This window comes from Temnothorax longispinosus, chromosome 4, assembly GCF_030848805.1.
Source record: "Temnothorax longispinosus isolate EJ_2023e chromosome 4, Tlon_JGU_v1, whole genome shotgun sequence".
Taxonomy (NCBI): Eukaryota; Metazoa; Arthropoda; class Insecta; order Hymenoptera; family Formicidae; genus Temnothorax; species Temnothorax longispinosus.
The window spans coordinates 5,066,426-5,089,013 of record NC_092361.1 but is presented as its reverse complement, the minus strand read 5'-3'; the positions used below and the strand labels follow the sequence as shown (position 1 = coordinate 5,089,013).

General features: G+C 42.7%; 2 protein-coding genes across 8 annotated transcripts; one reads left to right on the top strand and one right to left on the bottom strand.

The window, feature by feature from the left end:
• Positions 1 to 942: 942 nt before the first annotated feature.
• Positions 943 to 20,034, top strand: Acc (acetyl-CoA carboxylase). 5 transcript variants are annotated; one of them, XM_071776772.1, is made up of 12 exons: positions 944 to 1,699; positions 3,594 to 3,879; positions 8,755 to 8,878; positions 8,961 to 9,291; positions 9,458 to 9,755; positions 9,857 to 10,070; positions 10,147 to 10,480; positions 10,549 to 11,009; positions 11,152 to 14,997; positions 15,079 to 15,358; positions 15,438 to 15,718; positions 15,790 to 20,034. In XM_071776772.1, the coding sequence occupies exons 2-12, from the start codon at positions 3,698 to 3,700 to the stop codon at positions 16,402 to 16,404; spliced, it is 6,966 nt and encodes a 2,321-aa protein (XP_071632873.1). In that variant the 5' UTR covers positions 944 to 1,699; positions 3,594 to 3,697; the 3' UTR covers positions 16,405 to 20,034. The 5 variants fall into 5 exon arrangements, with proteins under 5 accessions (XP_071632874.1, XP_071632873.1, XP_071632871.1 ...); XM_071776770.1 differs by lacking the exon at positions 944 to 1,699 and adding an exon at positions 2,968 to 3,235; XM_071776771.1 differs by lacking the exon at positions 944 to 1,699 and adding an exon at positions 2,968 to 3,444.
• LOC139812148 (SID1 transmembrane family member 1) lies at positions 17,364 to 21,592 on the bottom strand. Of its 3 annotated transcripts, XM_071776780.1 has the most exons (10): positions 21,386 to 21,536; positions 20,840 to 21,035; positions 20,463 to 20,758; positions 20,216 to 20,363; positions 20,052 to 20,135; positions 19,569 to 19,877; positions 18,909 to 19,458; positions 18,575 to 18,843; positions 18,305 to 18,514; positions 17,364 to 18,199 (listed from the first exon to the last, which is right to left on the bottom strand). In XM_071776780.1, the coding sequence occupies exons 2-10, from the start codon at positions 21,023 to 21,025 to the stop codon at positions 17,912 to 17,914; spliced, it is 2,340 nt and encodes a 779-aa protein (XP_071632881.1). In that variant the 5' UTR covers positions 21,026 to 21,035; positions 21,386 to 21,536; the 3' UTR covers positions 17,364 to 17,911. The 3 variants fall into 3 exon arrangements, with proteins under 3 accessions (XP_071632881.1, XP_071632880.1, XP_071632879.1); XM_071776779.1 differs by having other exon boundaries at positions 18,305 to 18,843; positions 21,457 to 21,592; XM_071776778.1 differs by having other exon boundaries at positions 18,305 to 18,843.
• Between the last annotated feature and the right edge of the window lie 996 nt (positions 21,593 to 22,588).

The window sequence follows — 22,588 nt, the reverse complement described above, 5'->3', positions numbered from 1 at the left end:
TGCCCGGATTGCCGTGTCCGTCGTCCTTGACGTTCTTGACTCCTTGACTCATACTCGCATTCTGTCAAACAGAACCCGAGCCTGTTTCGATCATCAATTCTTGCTTATTCGTTCGCAAGAGAAACGTATACGAAAATTCTGCTCTTTGGGGTTTGGGGTCCGCAATGCGAGTCGTAAATCATAAAGGCCTTCACACATAAAGGCTACGGTCAACGTAACGCTACAAATGTTTTGGAGCGTTCTTCTTCTCTTTCTTTCTTCATTGAAAGAAAAGAGTGGAAAAGAGAAGAGGAATGTGTGTGTGTTTCGAAGCTTTTGTAACGTCACGTTGACCGTAGCCAAAATCGCGTAAGGACGTAAAACGTAAGCGTAAGAAAATCGACCAATCCCAATTAAGTATTGTGCTGTCCGTAATCCAAGTAGGGGAAAATACTCGATTTTACGTCCTTACGGCATTTTATGTGTAAAGGCCTTAAGTCGTAAGAAATTGACCAGTTAGGGCCTGGACACACTCTTTCGTAACAGTAAAGTTTCGACCACGCGCGTTGCTCGATTCGGCCGTCTGTAACCGTAGACGTAAGAATTGAGCAACGCGCGTGGTCGAAACCTTACTGTTACGTTCTACGAAAAGTGTGTGTGCCCTGTTTTTACAGTTAAATTTGAGGAAAATGATCGACTGTGATTGGTCAATCTCTTATGATTCACAACTCGCATTGGGTGCTTTTCATTTAGCGACTCAAATCGACACAAGCGTCTTTCTGTCCTTTTTCAACATAGTGAACAACAAAGGTAAAGTGAGGCTGAGTTTCCACTGAGCGCGTCACGCGTCACGTCATCCGTCGCGACCAATCAAAACATCCTATTTTATTACATCATATGTAATGGGATGTTTAGATTGCTTAATAACAGATGACGCGACGCGTGACGCGCACAGTGGAAACTCAGCCTGACACTTGTGTCGTTAACTGAAAAGCATTCTTGTACAATACAGCTTTTCCACTCATCGCAGCACGCTCATTGGATATCGCACGTCACGGACGATGTAGGCTCCGGTTCCGATATTATTCACTGCCAGTACTAAAAATCTATGGTTTACGTCACATACACTATAGATTTTCAGTACTAGCGGTACTGGCAGAGTGAATAACGGAACACAGCCCTTATCGCGCTGGTTGTCGAGGCCATAAGGTTTCAACCAATCGCGTTACTCAATTCGGTTACATACTACCGAATCGAGCAACGCGATTAGTCAAAAGCTTACTGTTACGTCTTCCTGAAAGTGTGTGTGCGTGTGTGGCCACTGGCCAGCATTTCTCTCGCGCGGTAAGAATGGGTAAGGACGAGCGCGGGCGATGACAGTGGCACGTCGATGTACTTTTTTTGTCTTTCCCTTTTTTTACATTTCGCTACGCCCGATCCAGTAGCGGTTCGTCCGTGTGGAAGGGCAAAAAAATTTCCCACAGAGAGATATACATGGTCACGCGGTGACGGTGACTCGGCTCGTCCCGAACCGATTACGACGCTCGCTGCGTCAGGTGAGACGTCGAAGCAGAGCACGGTGGACGCCCGTCCACCCGGAGTCTTGACCCCCGCGCGGAACCGCCGACTCGGCTCGAATGACAGAACGAGAACGAGTGGACGAACCTAACCTCCAGGAGAAGCAGCGGGTCGTCGGCCCGGCGCGCAAGATTCGTCACCGGTGAGTCGACGTCGTCTTTCTGTTTGTTTTTGCGCGTGCCGGGCGCTTCGGCATGCCCTGGGTCAAATCGGGGGGGGCGATCGACACGCGACCCCTCTCGAAAATGTCGCGGTTCTCGCGCGTTGACCACGCTCGAGCGGTAGCCACGATGGGACGGGACGGGCAGGGACGGGGACCGCGTCCGCGGACGGCGTGGAAACGCTCCGCTCCGCTCCGCGCCGTGCCGTGCCGTGTCACGCCGCGCGCGTGAGCCAATCGGCGCCGCTCGTGCGTCGCCTGACACTCGGCTCGGCCAATCGCCGCCTCCTCCTAATTTTTTGACAATCTCACGTGAAAATCTACAGAATGAACAATGAACCACGCGAGAGCCACGGATCGTCCGCGATAGTCCGTGATTCGAAATGCGAATTTGAAAGAGACGCCGTAGGTTCTCTCGATAAGAAAAAAAAGGAAGGCGAGAAAAAAAGGACCGATATGAATGTCGAGTCGAACGCCGCCGTGCTTGATCCCGCTCCTGTAATTCTCCGCGTTAACGCAAAAAGTGTTGGTCGCTCATGGGATCTCAAACGTCCTGTTAATTCCGTTGTTGAACGATAAGCGTGATCTTTCGCGGTTCTTTTCACGCCGAGGCGACCCTCGGAAATCCCGAAGAGTCTGTGGTTCTTATTGTCTGGTTGCGTAATCGATATTAGAAGTTTTTACGCGCTCGTAAGAACTTTGTACACGCGGCGTCGACTTTCATTTCACTTCCGCAGGTCATTCATTCGCGAGATCGGCCGCTCGAGGAGTCGTTGATGGTTGTCTGCGCTCCGTATGCAAATACTCCTTGCTGATGACGCGCGTGTTTGCGGTCCTTGGCAGCGATGTAAACAAAAGCGCGCGCGTCTCAACCTCGCACGCGTGTAAATAATGAGCGAGCGCCGTACTTTCCGGCTGTCGCAAATTCGCCTTGCTAATGCACAAAAGAAAAACAAAATATGATTCGACGAGAGCGATTAGATGAGTGACTGGAGACTTGAGAGGCGGTCGAAGAGAAAGGGAAAGAAAGCTCGGAGATCTCGAGGATCGAAAAGGGTTGAAGATACATGCAAGCTAAAGTTCTGATGGCATTGACGCGCGAAAGCTCCACGGGGAATAACTGCGGAGGCGCGATCCCGGATGATCGACGTGATTGCCGCATGACCGCGGCGACGTTTAGCGACGACCCTTGAACCCGCGAGCGAGCTTCGGTCGTGCTCGGCCCATGCGAGACACGTATGTCGCCGTCGCCCCGCGCCGCGGACAACTTGTTCCGCCTGGATCTCTCGGCGAGTCAGTGCAGCGCGCGCAATCCGGTGGGAATTGTCGTCGTCGTCGTCGTCGTCGTCGACGTCGTGGTCGTACTCCTCAGTACCCTGTCAGCCCGCGATTCCTCCACGCGGCGCCGGTTCTTCTCGATCTCGTTATATACATGCCACTCGACATAGGGGAGGAGGAGATGCCAAGGTGGAGAACGTAAACGTGGTATGCTACGCCGTCTTCTGGACACCCTGTACGGTACTTTCCCCATAATTTCTATCGTATACGCACGCACCGTGTTTACGCACCTGTGCGTCTCTCATCCCTCGAAACGATCACGGTATCCACGGTGGGTGCTCTCTCTTCTCTTCTTTCCTCTTCCTCCTCTTTTTGGAGCGCGCGAAGGGAGCGATTTCCTCGCGTCGCCTACCTGCCGAGGGGCTCTACGTTTCTGCGCGATTCTCCTGGTGAGTAGCAATAAGCTTTTCGAGGCGTCCTTAACGCCCGGACCTTCCGAGGGAGATCGCCGTGATTCAAATCGCATCATTCTCCTCGAAACGATCGTTCCCGCTTCCGAAAGGAACATGTATACACACGCGCGAATGTGTTTTTGAAGGTAACGTCGAGCGCGCGTCGGAGTCTTCCGGTACGGCGGCAGGATCCAGGGAGGAGACTGTCCACTGTGTCAATTCCTGTACCAAGTCCGCTCGCGCGAAAGTGATGTCGGAGACACCGGTGAGCTTTGTCGTCGGGGAGCCCGAGCATGAGCCCGATCCTAATCGCGATCCCGATCCTAGCGAGGTGCTGGAGATCGAGGATAGCTTCCCGAACGAGAGCAGCGATAGCGGCAATTTGCAGACAAATGTCGCGGAAGGACTGGTCGAACGCCGTAGGCGGCTCAGGTGATTTTTGTTTCTTTTTTCTTCTTCTCCCGTTGTCAGTAACGAGCAAAAGCAGATCCCGATTCAGATGCCCCTGCGGATGAAAGGGAGCCTGTTATCGGTTATCTCGAACGAGTCGCCCGGCGTCGGGGCGGCTACCCGCTACCCGCGTCGTTCGCCGTCCGCGCGAGTCTCGAGAGTGTGAATAAGGATGAGACGGCGGAAAATTCGTCAACTTGCGCACCTACGAGAAAGCTAGGGAAGGAAAGGGAACGACGCGATATGTATCTTCGTAACCTTTTTCACCTCTGTCACCGCGCGACAATGAACGTTCAACGTTTGAATATTCAAAGAGTCGCCTCCGCGCAATTAAATACGACCGCCGCATTCTGCAAAAAAAAAAAAAACGTGGTTTTTCAGAATGCACGGTCTTAAAATATTTGGGTTTTAGATAAATCGTGAACATCCACGCACGTCGGACCGATTGGGTTCTCTACCATGTATTAAATAAGCATTGCAAACGACACGAATTCGACCTTACGCGGTTATCGCGGCTAACAAGATACTTTTAAAGACCCGATAATGCAAAACTGGTATCTTTTTCCTATTTTTTTTTTATTCTACGCGCACACACACACACACATACACAACACTACACTTTCTTCGCTCACGAGTTATAACATTACGAGTTACAAATACGGTATACGTAAATAGGACGTTATCGCGTAATCTTCGATGTGGTCGTACGATCCTTCCTTCAAGAGTTAAAAGACCGAATGAGAAGCTAGAAGCTACCGTCTTTACGCGCGACGATATGTGATATATGACATTGGACGGAGAGACGATTATGTAATATGTTTTCACGTCGTTTCAATTTTAGAGCGTGTCGTAATTCGCGTAGGTTCAAAAATTTTTATATATTTATATTTTTATATATTTATATTATTTATATTTTTCAGATTTTTTATACGAATTAGAACGTTTTTCAGAAAAACTCGGAACAAAACACTCACAAAATAATAATAAAATATTTCAGATTTTTCCTATAACCGATATATTTTTATAAAAATCTGAATAAATTTAAATTCTAATATAATATTCAAAGACGCGATCGCATGGGGAAAAAATAATGAAGCCAATCTGCGAAAAGGTTAAAGGCCTCAAAATTCCTTTAACATTGTAATTGATGACGACTGCTTTTTGCTCGATACGTGAATGAGCTTGATAAGCAGATTCTGAAATGTCGCACGTTGATCACGTGATCGATACAAGATACAACGATATCAATATATCATATAAATATAATTTTATAATCCTCTTCGTGCCGATATTAGAGTGATATTATTATTATTTTGATAACAATATCGAAGTGAGATCGTGTCGCAAAGTGAATGCAAAGTAGATGCATCATATTTTCATATCAAACTATATATGTTAGAATAAGATATGAAACATCCTGTTTCAAAGCGATTGATGTTTTGACCTTGTCTTGACGCTTTATAACAATAGTCGAAGAAGAATTAATTTATGCGAGAAGAATCGTATTGTTTCGTTTAGCAAAAATATTGATGGTCTTAGAATTGTGAAAGTTTTGACTAAAAATTTTTATTGACGTCTTTTCGAATCAACTAGTTTTTTTCCACACTCATTTCCATGTTGTAGAAAACGAAGATATTTGGATAGTCAGGGGAAGTGAGTGACAATAGGCAATAGGCCTGTTCTTTTCAGCTGAACTAAAGCACGGTTTATCTTTCCTCTTTTTCTTTTCATGTTGGAGAGACAAAGAGAAAAGACGAACCGTGCAAGAAGTTCAGCTGAAAAGAGTAGACCTTATGAGTGAAACATGTTACACAATGACAGAGTAATGGAATCAATTATTTAAAAAATAGAGAACCGCTCGACTTTTTTCCTGGTGGAAAGATGTCTCAGAATTTTTCATACCTATTATTAATTAATTAGAATTTCTATAAAAATTTTCAGATTTTCTCAGAATGTTCAAAATTTTTCAGATTTTTTATACGAATTGGAACGTTTTTCAGAAAAATTCGGAACAAAACATTTACAAAATAATAATAAAATATTTCAGATTTTTCCTACCAAATATATTTTTGTAAAAATCTGAATAAATATGTGAAAATCTGTGCAATTTATCAGACATTTTTATACAAACGGATACTGAAATATTCTGAAAATCTTCATCCAATTATTTTGGAAAATATCTAAGAATTTATATATATATTTTTTTAAATTTTTTATAAATCTCAATTCTTACAAAATTTCTGAGAAAATATGAAAAATTGTTTCACCAGGATTGTTACTATCTTTTTGTTTTCCAATTTGCCGTAAGAATGTCACAATATTACTCGTTAAAACATTATTAAATTATTGAGTTTTTAATTATAAATATACAAGATTATTAAAAAATTAGAAAGGTCCTGTACGTGCTTCTTTCTCTTCTCGAGCGTGCATGTAAAAAAAAAGGTATAAGGGGATTCGCGTGTATCGAGGAAGGAAAGCCGTGTGGATAATCGGTAAGAAACTTGCTTGACTGCTGACGAGATAGTCGAAACGTCACGATAAGTTATACGTTTAATTTTTCATAGGAAACCCAAATTCTGCTATGCAAAACAGCCTGTTGCATGTGTTGTAACTCAAAAATATTCTTCATAATTTAGATTTATAATGACACGAATGACGTCGTGAAATTAATATTCCCCGACGCTCATTTTTGAAAATCATATTTTTAGAAATTATCTTCTTCGAGTGGTCGTTGCAATGCTATTTGAGAGAAAAGATCTTGCATTTCGCTCGTTATCCAGCCTCGCGAATATCTCATAGCTGTCGAAACAAGACAACTTATTTATTTCTTACATTTATCTTATCATCTTTTTTATTATGATTATCTTCTATATTTTCAAAGGATTTTATATCTCTCTCTTCTTTTGCATTTGAGTGCTTTCGTTGCGTACATGCAAATGCGTACACGCAACGATGAAAATGACGAGCTATGGTGTTTTATGACGATATGCAGACGTGGTAACGCTGACCTTGATTTACAGGATTATCTGTGCATCTCAAAATTATCGATAACATCTTTCGCATTGTTTAAACGAGGCGAAGCGTTATAGCGTGGGAGCTATTCAATTTTTATCCTGCAGGCTTTCGCAATTGCGCGCATTATTTATTTGTTTTTGCTATTCTGGAGTTTGCAAACATTTCGGCCATTCATCCGGGAATTGCATGATGAGGTGGATAAAGAGATTTATCTTGACGGAAAATACAGAGAGGGATTTAAACTGGAAGAGCTCAGATAGTCTGTCGACTCATGTCTCCAAAACGAGCATGGCGAGAATCAGCGATACCGAAGAGAAGAATACGGACGAGACGCGAACAAAAAATCCATCCAGATTAATGTAAATTTTATTTTGCGAATATATGTATATAGACACCTTGTATAATCCATGCTCAAAACGTTACATCGCCAACTACGCGCGTCAAGCGAGCCTTGAGAAAGAAAGAAGGAAATTTTAATTGACATAAGAAAATGATCAGAAAGTCTCAATCTCCAATTAACTGAAATAATTAGAATAATCATAAATGTCAGGAAAGTTTCGATCACAAATTTCTCTCAAAAAGAGAGAAATATATATGCTATTATTATTATTATTATTACTTTAATATTGAGGCTGCATTCCGATATTCACTGTCAGCAACTTTTAGTACTGAAAATCTATAGTATACGTGACGTAAAATATAGATTTGCAGTACTGACAGTGAATATCGGAATGCAGCCTTGAATGAATGCATTTTTTCTCTTTGGATATCAGACAGATGTATTATTCAGCAATGAATGTTAAATAAGCTTCGAAATTATGGAATTTTAAGTAGGAGATTGCGAGATTAAGTAGTAGATAAGAAAAATGAAATAAATTGAAAGCCTCAAATTATTATAATATTATGACGGAAAGTACTGTATCGCGCGAACTATTTGAGGCTCAAACACTTTTATTTTTTTGTACGTTTCGTATTTCTTACGGGCGGGTTGATGATGTGAGATGTTTTTGCTCGTAATGAACGAAGTACATCACTGGCCAATATTTATGCAGATGTATGCGGAACGTAGTTTACGGGATTTTAAAATATGTATCATCGAGTATGATAATATACCTCTAACACCACAATATATTGCAGCAGTATTGCACGGCAAGATTGCAATATTGCAGCAATATATCTATCTCCGCGTAATATTGCTGCAATATTATAGCAATGTTGTGGCACTACATTGGACAAATATTATATAGAGGGGTAAAAGCCATAGTGGTGAAGTCAAATTTTTCAAGATATTGACTTGTGTGCATAGATGCAATATATACAATATAAATTGCATCTATGCACACGAGTTATTTTAAAAAATTTGACTTACACCATTATGGCTTTTACCCCTCCATATCTCTGAGCTAATTTATTTCTTAATTCACCAAATGCCTATATTTTTATTAAGGAACTTTATATATTAAAAGCTGATCAAAATAAATCATTATCTTTATTATAATGATTATAACTAAGTTAATTTATTTCTTAGTTCATCGAATGTGGATAGTTTCCCATTAAGAAACTTCATACATTTAAAGTAAATCTAAATAAATCATTATTTTTATTACATTCAACAATAAGCTAATTTATTTCTTAATTTATCGAATATATATGATGCCTTAATATGTTGCAATGCCACCTTGCAGCAATATTACTGCAAGACTGACATAATATTACATTCCAATATTGTTGCAACGTATCAGCACTATTGCACTGCAAGTGCAATATGACAATATTGCTGCAATATATCGTGCTGTTAGGGACAATGAATACCTACTCATGAACGTGTACATGTTTTGATAGGCCCAGCATGTCGCAGGGTACGGTGATGATCCAAGCGCAAAATCGGCTTCTTGAGAAGGACTTTACCGTTGCGACTCCCGAAGAGTTTGTCCATCGTTTCGGAGGCACCAGAGTTATCAACAAGGTAAGCGTTTGCTTCAAACGCCCGGAGCGAGAAAAGGTTGACATTGCTACGGATCTTTACATTACAGACCGTCGTTTTGTAGGTGCTGATCGCCAACAATGGTATCGCGGCAGTTAAATGTATGCGATCGATTCGACGCTGGTCATACGAGATGTTTAAAAACGAGAGAGCTGTGCGTTTTGTGGTGATGGTCACGCCGGAAGATTTGAAGGCGAACGCGGAATACATCAAAATGGCAGATCAATACGTGCCTGTACCGGGTGGGAGCAACAACAACAATTACGCTAATGTGGAACTGATCGTCGATATCGCGATACGTACTCAAGTCCAAGCAGTTTGGGCCGGATGGGGCCATGCTTCGGAAAATCCTAAACTTCCGGAGCTACTCCACAAAAATAACATCTGTTTTATTGGTATAAATAAAAAGTATAATTTGTGTTTCTCCAGCTGTTATTTTGCCGATAAGAATCAATAAAATGATCGTGACAACAGCTTTTTGCGGGATTTTAATATTCATAAATTTGCATACTTTCATGTCGATGCGCTCTTACATTCTCATGTTCCTAAATTCTTCGGCAGGACCGTCCGAGAAAGCCATGTGGGCTCTAGGTGATAAGATCGCATCGAGCATAGTCGCTCAAACCGCGGATGTCCCAACGCTTCCCTGGTCAGGATCGGAATTGACAGCGCAATACAGTGGGAAAAAAATCAAGATATCATCGGAACTTTTTAAAAAGGGATGCGTTGCCACCGTGGAGGAATGTCTGGCAGCGGCTAACAAGATCGGCTTCCCGGTTATGGTAAAGGCGAGCGAAGGTGGTGGAGGTAAAGGAATTAGGAAGGTTGAAAACGCTGAGGAATTACCCGCTTTGTTTAGGTAAGACCCAAAGTTCCGCCCCAAAAAGAGGACTTTAATTGTATAAACTATTGCACTGCACTGTGTAAACCATTTTCATCGCAAGGATTTCTAACGTTTAGGCAAGTACAGATCGAAATACCTGGCTCACCAATATTCATTATGAAACTGGCTAAATGCGCTCGTCACTTGGAAGTGCAATTACTGGCCGACATTTATGGTAACGCAATATCATTGTTCGGACGTGACTGCTCTATCCAGAGGAGACATCAAAAAATTATCGAGGAGGCACCTGCCGTGATCGCCAAACCAGAGGTTTTCGAAGAGATGGAAAAAGTAAATATCACAGTAATTATATTTTTGACAACGTTGTTATTGACTGCGCTATTAATTGTCTACTATCAAATGACAGGCCGCTGTGAGATTAGCAAAAATGGTGGGATACGTTAGCGCAGGTACCGTTGAGTATCTGTACGATACAGCGGGGAGGTATTTTTTCTTGGAGTTGAATCCTCGTCTTCAAGTGGAACATCCTTGTACCGAGATGGTATCGGATGTAAATCTACCGGCCGCCCAACTACAGATAGCCATGGGTTTACCATTGCATCACATCAAAGATATACGTCTTTTGTACGGTGAAAGCCCCTGGGGCGATAACCCGATCGATTTTGACCAACCACGTCATAAACCTCAACCGTGGGGTCACGTTATCGCAGCTAGAATTACTAGCGAAAATCCTGACGAAGGTGAGATTACTTTCTACCGCAAAAGCTTTAATCTTGTATACAAATTATATAATTTGCTTGGATTTTAGGCTTCAAACCGAGTTCCGGCACGGTGCAGGAGTTGAATTTTCGATCATCCAAAAATGTATGGGGCTATTTCTCAGTTGGAGCTTCGGGGGGACTCCACGAGTTCGCGGACTCTCAATTTGGCCATTGCTTCTCTTGGGGTGAAGACCGTAATCAAGCTAGAGAGAATTTAGTCGTAGCCCTAAAAGAATTGAGCATCAGAGGCGATTTTAGGACGACGGTCGAGTATCTTATCACTTTGCTGGAGACCGAATCCTTTCAACAAAATAATATAGATACCGCTTGGCTCGATTTGCTGATCTCTGAACGTGTCCGAAGCGACAAACCAGACATCTTATTGGCTGTTACCTGCGGAGCGCTTCATATCGCTGATAGAACGATTACAGCCGCTTTTGCTGGCTTTCAAACTGCCTTGGAGAAAGGCCAGATACAAGCCAGCAACGATTTAGATAACGTTGTTGACGTAAGTTTCTGTTCCATGTTGTTCGAGTAATACCTATCGCGCAAAATGCATTTTTCGAACTATTTTGGAATTGATTTTATACGTTATGGACTATGTACTTTCATTTTATTTTCGTTTTCTGTCACTATATTATGTCTTGCAGGTAGAGCTTATTAACGATGGATACAAATATAAAGTACAGGCTGCCAAATCCGGTCCCAATACTTACTTTCTCGTGATGAACGGTTCTTACAAAGAGATCGAAATCCATCGAATGTCGGACGGAGGATTGCTGCTTTCGCTGGACGGTGCCAGTTTTACGACTTATATGCGTGAAGAGGTGGATCGTTATAGGATTATTATTGGAAATCAGACGTGCATTTTCGAAAAGGACAATGATCCATCTTTACTGAGATCACCGTCGGCCGGCAAGTTGATCAATTTCTTGGTCGAGGATGGCGGCCACGTTGGCGCCGGTCAAGCGTACGCCGAAATCGAGGTAATGAAGATGGTCATGACCGTTACCGCCAGCGAGGCGGGAAGCGTGTTTTATGTGAAGAGACCTGGCGCTATATTAGAAGCCGGTACATTGATCGCGCATCTTGAGCTGGATGATCCGTCATTGGTGACAAAAGCGCAAGAATATACGGGACAATTCAGGACAGCAGCGGGATCGACTGTACCGGACAAACTGAATCATCTTCATGCCATGTATCGAAACGCTTTGGAAAATACATTGGCTGGTTACTGCCTGCCCGATCCGTACCATTTGCCGCGTCTACGTGAGCGAATCGAAAAGTTCATGTTTTCATTACGCGATCCTAATTTGCCGTTGTTGGAACTGCAGGAGGTGATCGCAACGATATCCGGCCGGATCCCCGTCTCAGTGGAGAAAAAGATTCGCAAATTGATGTCTCTGTACGAGCGAAACATCACGTCAATTTTAGCTCAATTTCCCAGTCAGCAGATTGCCGCCGTAATCGATGGACACGCGGCGACCTTATCGAAGAGAGCCGAGCGAGACGTGTTCTTCATGACCACTCAAGCCATCGTGCAATTAGTACAAAGATACCGGAACGGTATACGCGGCCGAATGAAGACCGCCGTGCACGAACTTCTCCGGCAATATTACACAGTCGAGAGCCAATTCCAACAAGGTCACTATGACAAGTGCGTTTCCGCGCTGATAGAGAAGTACAAGGATGACGTAGCTACAGTGACCGGGATGATCTTCAGTCATAATCAAGTGACAAAGAAGAACGTACTAGTCACTATGCTGATTGATCATTTATGGGCTAACGAACCTGGTCTTACGGACGAGCTGTCGAGCACGTTGACGGAATTAACCAGTCTGAATCGCACGGAGCACAGCCGCGTTGCGTTGAGAGCCAGGCAGGTATTAATCGCCGCCCATCAGCCTGCATACGAGCTCAGGCATAATCAGATGGAATCTATATTCCTTTCTGCGGTTGATATGTACGGGCACGACTTCCATCCGGAAAATTTGCAGAAACTCATTCTCTCGGAAACGTCCATCTTCGACATACTTCATGATTTCTTCTATCATAACAATCGTGTGGTGTGCAACGCAGCCTTAGAAGTCTACGTGCGACGAGCTTACATCAGTTATGAACTGACATGTTTGCAACACTTGGAGCTGTCCGGCGAAATCCCATTAGTGTATTTCCAATTTGTTTTACCCAGTAATCACCCTAATCGTCAGAATCAGTCTCTGGTAGATCACAGAGCCGGCGCGATGGCGGCTTTTGAGGATCTCGATCAGTTCAGCCAGTACGCGGACGAGATTTTGGACTTGCTGGAGGATCTGTCGAGTCCCACACCGGTAATGTCCGCGAAACTGTTGGAGGCAGTGGATGCTGTCGGTAGCGAATCACGGCACAGTACGTCAATCAACGTCTCCTTGAGCGCGGCTGAGACGGCAACTGCAGCGACAGCGGCGACTATCAACGACAAATTCGCCGAGCCGGTTCACATATTGAGCATCGCGGTTAAAGAGAACGGCACCGAGGACGACGCCACCATGGCCAGGATGTTTGGAGATTGGTGCGCGAATAACAAGGACGAGCTGATATCCCGCGGCATCCGAAGAGTTACGTTCGCCGCGCTCACGAGGCGACAGTTTCCCAAGTTCTTTACCTTCCGTCAGCGAGAGGGCTTCGTCGAGGACAGAATCTACCGTCACCTCGAGCCTGGCTGCGCTTTCCAATTGGAATTGAATCGCATGCGAACTTACGATCTTGAAGCACTTCCGACGTCCAATCAGAAGATGCACCTGTATCTCGGACAAGCCAAGGTCGCCAAGGGCCAGCAAGTTACGGATTATCGTTTCTTCATTCGCTCGATCATACGACATTCTGATCTGATCACCAAGGAAGCTAGCTTCGATTATCTTCACAACGAGGGCGAGCGCGTCTTGCTCGAGGCCATGGACGAGCTGGAGGTTGCGTTCTCGCATCCTCTCGCTAAGCGCACCGAGTGCAATCACATCTTCTTGAACTTTATACCCACGGTCATTATGGATCCCAGCAGAATAGAGGAAAGCGTGACGAGCATGGTGCTGCGATACGGGCCGAGATTATGGAAGTTGCACGTTCGACAAGCGGAGATAAAGATGACCATACGGCCCGCACCGGGGAAACCGACCTCCACTGTGCGTCTGTGTATCGCCAATGACAGTGGCTACAGCATCGACCTGCACCTTTACACGGAAGCCACCGATTCCAAGACGGGTATCATTCGCTTCGAATCTTATTCGCCTACGGCGGCCAATGCGACCAATTGGAGGCCGGGTCCTATGCACGGCTTACCGATCTCCACGCCGTATCTGACCAAAGATTATCTCCAAGCGAAGAGATTCCAGGCGCAGAGCGCCGGTACGACGTACGCTTATGACTTGCCGGACATGTTCCGGCAGCAACTCGAGAAGCTGTGGCAGAGGTACATTGAGGAGAGGCCACCGAGCGAAGGTCAAAGTCCGATTACGATTCCTAATCCGGTGATGGATGTCGTGGAGTTGGTGTTGGAAGGAGAACAGCTGGTTGAACAGAAGCGACTGCCGGGCGAGAACGATGTCGGCATGATCGCGTGGCGGTTGACTCTGTATACCCCGGAATATCCATTTGGCAGGGACATTATACTCATCTCTAACGATTTAACGTACTTGATAGGCTCATTCGGGACGCGCGAGGATCTGGTGTTTTACAGAGCTTCCGAGAGAGCGAGACAGCTCGGGTGTCCGCGCATATACTTTAGCGCCAACTCTGGAGCACGTATTGGCCTGGCCGAGGAGGTAAAAGCTCTTTTCAGGATTGCGTGGGAGGACGAGAACGAGCCGGAGAAGGGTTTCAGATACATATATCTCACACCGGACGATTACGCGCGCTTGGCGCCCCTCAATTCGGTGAAAGCCTCGCTGATTGAGGATCCCGCGGGAGAGTCACGTTATAAAATCACGGACATCATCGGCAAGGACGATGGCCTGGGAGTCGAGAATTTGAAGTACGCCGGTCTAATCGCGGGGGAGACATCGAGAGCCTACGAGGAGACGATCACGATCTCTATAGTGTCGTGCCGTGCGATCGGTATCGGCGCCTATCTGCTGCGTCTCGGCCAAAGGGTAATCCAGATCGAAAATTCGCACATTATTCTAACTGGTTACAGAGCATTGAACGCCGTGCTGGGTCGCGAGGTTTACGCCAGCAATAATCAGCTGGGCGGTACGCAGATTATGCACAACAATGGGGTGTCTCATGCGACCGACGCTCGAGACTTGGACGGAGTGGGGACCGCACTAAAGTGGCTAAGTTACTTCCCTAAAAATAGAGGCACCCCGTTGCCGATACTGTTACCCATCACAGACCCGATTGACCGAGAGATCGCTTACGTACCTACGAAAGCGGCCTACGATCCGAGATGGATGCTAGAAGGCAGAAACTGTACCGAGTCGAACGTTTGGGAAAGCGGCTTCTTCGACCGCGGCTCGTGGCACGTGAGTTATATTCTTGTTTTCTCTCGCTCTTACAGCAACACGATAGCAAATTTGTTAATTCGCTTTTGTTTGATGGAACAGGAAATAATGAGGCCATGGGCGCAAACGGTGGTAACGGGGCGAGCTAGGCTCGGTGGGATACCGTGCGGCATCATCGCCGTCGAAACGAGGACCGTCGAGCTACATTTACCAGCCGACCCTGCCAATTTAGATTCGGAAGCGAAAACCATATCTCAAGCGGGACAAGTTTGGTTTCCGGACAGCGCGTACAAAACCGCCCAAGCTATTCAAGATTTCGGAAAGGAGGAATTGCCGCTATTTATCTTCGCCAATTGGAGAGGCTTTTCCGGCGGCATGAAAGGTGAGCTCCTCGATCGAGTGTGCCGCTCGATTAATCGCTGTCCTAATTTCACTAATCGCTTCGTTATTCTCGTTTACAGACATGTACGAGCAGATCGTCAAGTTCGGCGCGTACATCGTGGACGGATTGCGGCAATATTGCAGGCCGATAATAGTTTATATCCCACCGAACGGGGAACTCAGAGGCGGCGCTTGGGCAGTCGTTGATACTACGATAAATCCTCGTTTTATAGAGATGTTTGCCGACAATACCAGTAGAGGTGGCATCTTGGAATCCGACGCTATCGTAGAAATCAAATTTCGTACCAAGGACATTGTGAAAACTATGCACAGAGTCGATCTCGTTATACTGAAATTAAAAGTACGTAAGCGATTTCTTCTTTCTTTACGTCAAACTCCCGATATGTTTATGTAATCTATGTGTGTTTGTAGGAAAAATTGTCGACCGCAAACACGGCGGAGGAACGAACCGAGATCGAAGCGCAGATTCGCAAACGCGAGGAGATTTTGGAACCGATGTATCGTCAAGTCGCCGTACATTTTGCCGATCTGCATGATACGCCGGAGAGGATGTTGGAGAAGAATACGATTCACGAGATAATACCATGGAAAAAGGCACGCCAGCTGTTTTACTGGCGATTACGACGAAGACTTTCCGAGGAAGAAATTAAAAACGAGATCTTGTCGACGCAGCCCAGTCTCGACGTCAGACAAGTGGAAGCAATGCTTCGACGTTGGTTCATCGAGGACAAGGGAGCAACGGAGTCATATTTGTGGGATCAAGACGAAGCTGCAGCTTGTTGGCTGGAAGCGCAACGTAAAACCGATGACAGTGTTGTATCGCGTAATATAATGTGCGTGAAGAGAGACGCGGTAGTAACGCGTATCAAGGAGGCTTTAGAAATCTGTCCGGAAATAAGGTTGGACGCGGTGCTGGAAATTGCGCATAGATTGCAGCCGACCGAACGAGCGGAGTTGCAAAGAACTTTGTCGCAATTAGAGACTACGGGGCAGGAACACCATAAGGACTCGAGCGTTTCATCCTGAATGCATTTCTCGTAAGAGTATCCGCTCCATGCTATGTATTCATTCCAACTTGTTAATATTTAAATGCGCATCAATAGTACAATTTATCATCAAAGATATATGTATAATTATTCATATCAATCTAAATATGTTCTGGTATTAAGGGTTAATAATTGAGCAGGCGATATTTCGAGTAGAATTTTGTAAGATTTAATTTTTTCAAATTTCGACTGGAATCTGGCCGCGATCATGACCTCTCTTTTGACATTTAAACGGTCGGAGTATATCCCGATAGTTTAAAATTTAGCAAATTTTATTTTAAAGTTGATGATTTAAGAAATTGGAAAAATACAAGGGTGTGTTCCACTTGGCGCTCGCAACACTCTTAGAATCATTTCATCCTTGTTGTTTGTTAAATGTTAAACAAGGATGAATGAGCTCATGAGCGTTGTAAGCGCCAAATGGAACGCACCTTAGGATATTGTCTGATTAACTTGTTAAACGATTTTCTCATAATCTCTTTGATACAAAGCGCTTCACATATTCGAATATATGGATTTAGGAAAAAATAGAAAGGTGCGTCACTGTTGTTTCGTGACGAGCTTATAGATTATAATTGTATATGGAAATATAAAGAGATTTATACCCAAAATATCGCATATTCCTTCAGTTACAAACTTTTTGAAATTCTAAAACAATTTTTCCGTAGGAGAACTTGCCGATGTATTGCTGTTTCTTTATCATGACCGTTGAATTTTTAGAAAACATCCTTCGTATCTGACTTGTAACAGTATGTCATCTTGGTATATCTTTTAACTTTCAACATTTCACAAGTTTTTCATTAATGCTTGATTAGTGATAAGATATGCCCCAATTTGGGACGTTCTGTACTGTGTATCTGAAAGAACATGCGTTAATAAAAGTGCGGGGATATTCTGTATATAATTATATACACACGCGCGGGCGCGTACGCGCGCAAATATATAAAATGTATATTTATTTTTCGAAGGAAAACATTGTAGGAGACTTTGACATTGATGAACAATATGCTCGCGCAACTGCCGCATTTAAATAACATTATCTTACGACAGATGCAAAAATGTATACATTCTATGTATAACGTTAAATGTTTTTTCTCTATGTTAATTTCTTCTTTCTACGTTTTGCGCGGAAGATATATATTTTTATTTTCAAACATTATCACATTCTTCATAAAAAGTGCCATCGAAGCACTGGAATTAAAATTTGTTTATTGTAACATTGTATGCATCTATACATTTATTCGGTTTAATCGAACGTCACACGCATTCTTTGGTGCAGACAATACTCACTAGCACGTTTCTATCACAAGAAATACACACGCACACGCTCTCTCTCCCAAGCCTTTTATATATTTGATATAACTTTTTTTGTAAAATTACTATTATATTATATAAACTATATACCATGTATGTATACATTCGAGAGAATACCTCATAAAAAATTGTAAAGTTTCACATAATTCTCAAACCTATGTAGAAGAATATCCTTAAAAAACTGGTATTTGACTCCGATGTACATCTGTTAAGTCATCATCTAAAGTAAGTAATACCATAAATGAAAAGAACATTGCTAGTGCAGAGAGAAAGTGCCAGATATCATGGGAATCAAAAAAGTTCCATAATGCGCAAGGTTTATTGTACAGGCGGGATTGGGCCGGTGTAAGAGCCCAAGAAATAGTTTTATTCACGAAGAAGTACAAGGCTGCTCCCCAAAATAGCATGGATAGGAAAATATAAATCGCGGGTGTAGGAAGGATCCGTTCCCTATGGCACAGCTGGAAGCAAGATTTTTGTATTAATTAAAATTATAAAATTCTTCTGATTTCTTACGTGGTCACGAAAGAGAGAGAGGAGGGAAGAGAGCGAGAGAATATACATACCTTCATCATTATGTAAAAGAATGTATATAAAATTAAATTGGACATCAATATAGCCAGTAAAAATGTAGCGAAGTTGCCTTGCTGATACATATTTCCGAATACCGCGAGACCGACGTTACATAAATTCGCTAATACGAGCATTATGAATCTTGCGGGATAAAGCGGTCGAAGTAAATGCCATATGCCGCAGCGTGCCTCGTGCTTGAATCTCTGCAAGATACCAATGGCAAATGTCTTGCGACAGTGTGTGATATTAAATAGATTACATACCTGTATCACTCTTTTAAAAACGCTTCTGTTGAATTTGCATCGTCCCATGTAATATATTTGCACAGTCAGAAAGAAGCATATTAGTAAATGCAGGATAGAAAATATTATCAGAAAGGTCTTAGAACCATTTAGAACTCCGATCAGTCCTGCGAATATTATAACAGCCAACATTCCAAATGTTACCGGTGCTCTAGCGTTTATATCGGGATGGCGATTTTGATAAATTTTGATCATACACAGCACAGCGATTACGTACATGAAGCTGGTGTCTGGAAATTGATTATATGAATATATGAAATTAAAGAAAATATACTTTGCAATTAATGCCACTTACCAAATTGAAAATTACTACGGCTAGGGCACACGTGATAACTCGCCGACAATATACCTTCCATTATTAATGCAGTGCCCATTGCATAAAACAGACCGTAATGTTGCGGTATGCCATAGCATTTTGTTTTCTCCTGATCCGGCTCGTGGTGCTCTCGAGAGGAAGTTAGAAATATGAACAGTAAACCCAGCATAACGTATCCGAAATTTGAGAACACGTGATTGAAATCGGACAGTAGTCCCAGCGGATGGGCGCACAAGAAATTGTAATAGCACATATCTTGATTGCCGGTTGTATGAAGTACACGCTGATATGTCACCGCCAATTGCACGACCGGCAAGGTATAGAATATTGCGACGGTTGCCAAATAATATAAGTATAAACGAGATTTATGTCGCAATATCCTCGGTTCTTTGCGAGCGAGATCGCAAACCGAGAGGATGACCTTCGTTCGTATTACGTCCTTATCGGAGAGAGCATCTTCCATTAGATCTATATCGTCCTCATCCAGGGATGAATCTTCTTCTACAGAATCCCATTTTTTCGGACTATTCTGAAGCATTTCAATATTATAAACATTGACATTTATATAAACGTACTTACGCAAAAGACACAGATAACTATGTATATGAAGCTCGAATCATGTTAATATTAATTAGTTACCGTCGACGGACTCGGTACGTGCTCGTTAACATCTTGGCTTTGTTCGTTTATCGGTTCTTGCGTCGCAAGTTTCTTGGTCTCTCTGATATTGAATACTATTACAGCCATTATATAAGAGATACAAAAACCTAATACAATTGCCGCCGCGGATGCCGATGCAACAACATAATCCCGTTTAGTAATAGTAGGATTTACGATTAACGTAACATTTTTAGTACGAAGAGGATTACTACTTGATAACCCATTGCAATCGGTGTCCTCCCCTTTGACGACAAGTACAACGAAGAATCCTAATGGATAAGCCTCCCTCTGAAACAAGTATTGTAACAGTTTTATATATATTGTAAAACGATTTATGTACATTGTAACGTTAACACTGTTGCATTATAATAACATATTATAACAATTTTATGTTACATTACATGGACATATAAAATACATCAATTTTCCTAAGATTATTACACTATATATAGCATCACTTACCGGTACTGTAATACCTCCTCTTCTACTCATAGTTTGCCAGTGTCCAGAAAACTCGATGTTTCGTTCCAAATCGAATACAGGACACTGAAAAATAGAGATTAGAAAGGAAAAATAGAGATTTATGAGTATTGAATTTTATCAAGAACTACATCACCACTACTCACCGAAGTATTTTGTATGGACACGGTCATACAGACATCATTATCCGATTCGACGCGAACAATGACAGAGGAGTTCTCCTGTTTTGAAAAGATGTAGCCATAATATATAGGTTCAGATGGAGAAATCTGTACCTCTACTTCAGTTCCAGAACTAGGAAGGATCAAACGCAAAAATAAGCGAAAAGTATGAGCGAGCTATATGCTTGATGCGTTTCTTAACAATCTTGCATTTGTATGACACAATACATACTTTAAATAAAAGTCTGTAATTTCAACCACGCTGATTTGAAAGAAGATATTATCGCGACTGGCTGTGGAGATACCGACAATAACATATTCCTCGTCGTTTTGTGCATATCGATAATACTTGGTGGAGCACAGAGTACGACTAGTCTTGTTATATGTCACAGTATCTAAGTTCACGCCGTTGACAAGCAAAGGTATTTGCCAAGATAGGATACCAGTTGTTTGACGCACTACTATTATCAACGGCAAACTATGAGTTGCGTTGCTTTCTATCTTGATTCTTGCGGTTTCCAAGGATATCTATAAATATACAAGTAAATATATAATTTTATTCAAAAGGAGAAGAGATATACTTTCGAATGAATAAGTGTCGACACTTACATTGCTAGTGGGATACAAAAACACATATTCGATCGTAGCGTTTATGGTTTTTGTATAATTTATTCCATAATCAGCCTGAATGACGATTGGAGAGAAAGATGGGGATGTCGAGGATAAAGTCACAGCTCTTACAGTGTGAAGAAGTAGTAATAAAGTAATTAATCTCAAAGTATATTGCATCTCCATCGTGATTTTACTAGAAAAGAAGCAAAATGATTTAAACAAATTCAGTAGACTTGTATATCTTCGTAATATATATGTACTATATATATAAAATACGGATGTCGCTCGACATTCGTATCTCTATTGAAATAACGATAAATTAGAAGATACTGGCGATACTGATAACTACAGAACTATAGAATATTGTAATAAGGATAGGCTACAAGATAAGCATATAAGCTGACATTCCCTGTTTCAATTGATGTAAAAAGGGCAAGAGTCTTTTTCTCTTCTCTATAAACACTGGTTTTATTATTGTAACGTGCATGCATGTAAATATAATAATTTATGGCAGTTTATATATATCGAGATACAAATTCGTACTTTGTTTATATTTATTGGCCTTTTATTCCAATGAAGTGTCAAGCATCAAAACAACTTTGAATATACTTAACCTTTAACTTTGCTTCACTTTTTTACTACTCTTTAGGCTGAGTTTCCACTGACTGCCACTGAGCGTGTCACGCGTCGTGTCATTCATATTCATCGCAACCAATCAAAACATCTTATGGCGTTTTCGATTTACTACTACTACTCGACCCGACTCGGGTCGCATCAATGGACGTGGAATACATACATAGATATGTATGTATTCCACGTCAATGATGCTAGAGTCCTGTATACATGATGCAACCCGTGTCGGTTTGAGTCGCAAATCGAAAACGCTATTATTTTATTACATTATTTGTGACGGGATGTAGATTGGTTAACGACAGACGACGCGACGCGTGACGCGCTCAGTGGAAACTCAGCCTTTAAGTAATGCATAAAAGTAATGCGAAGTCTACAATGCGAGTCGCAAGAATTGACCAATCACAGTCGATTATTCTCCTCAAATTCGATTGTGATTGGTCCATTTCCTACGACTCACGATCCACGACTCGCATTTACTGCGTTCGGCAATACAAATCTGAGGCGTCGGAGTGCTCTTTTACCTCGCAAATCGTTGCCTATAATGCCGAACGATTTGCGAGGTAAAAGAGCACTCCGACGCTTCAGATTTGTATTGCCGAACGCAGTAATTGTAGACCCCGCATAAAGCCCCGGACACACACTTTTTCGTAACAGTAATGCTAGGTCTACAATGCGAGTCGTAAAGTCGTGAGTCGTAAGAATTGACCAATCACAGTCGATTATTCTCTTCAAATTCGATTGTGATTGGTCAATTTTTACGACTCCACGACTTTATGACTCGCATTGTAGACCTAGCATTACAGTAAAGTTTCGACCAATCGCGTTGCTCGATTCGGAAACGTTCTCTCGTGGAACAGAGTATAGTTATAAGGCTCAGTCACAATGAGAAAAATAAGGAATAAGATAAAGGAATAAGGAATAAAGGAATGTCGCATCTCACTTCAGTACACGTACATTAAAGTGAGATGCAACATGCCTTATTCCTTATTCCTTATTTTTCTCATTGTGACTGAGCCCTTATTTCATGGGAGGAGCCATGTTCCTTCTTGCATTTTGGATAAATTTCTGATTGGTCAAAGAAAATGGGCGCGTTCAGCAGACCAAGCCGCTCAG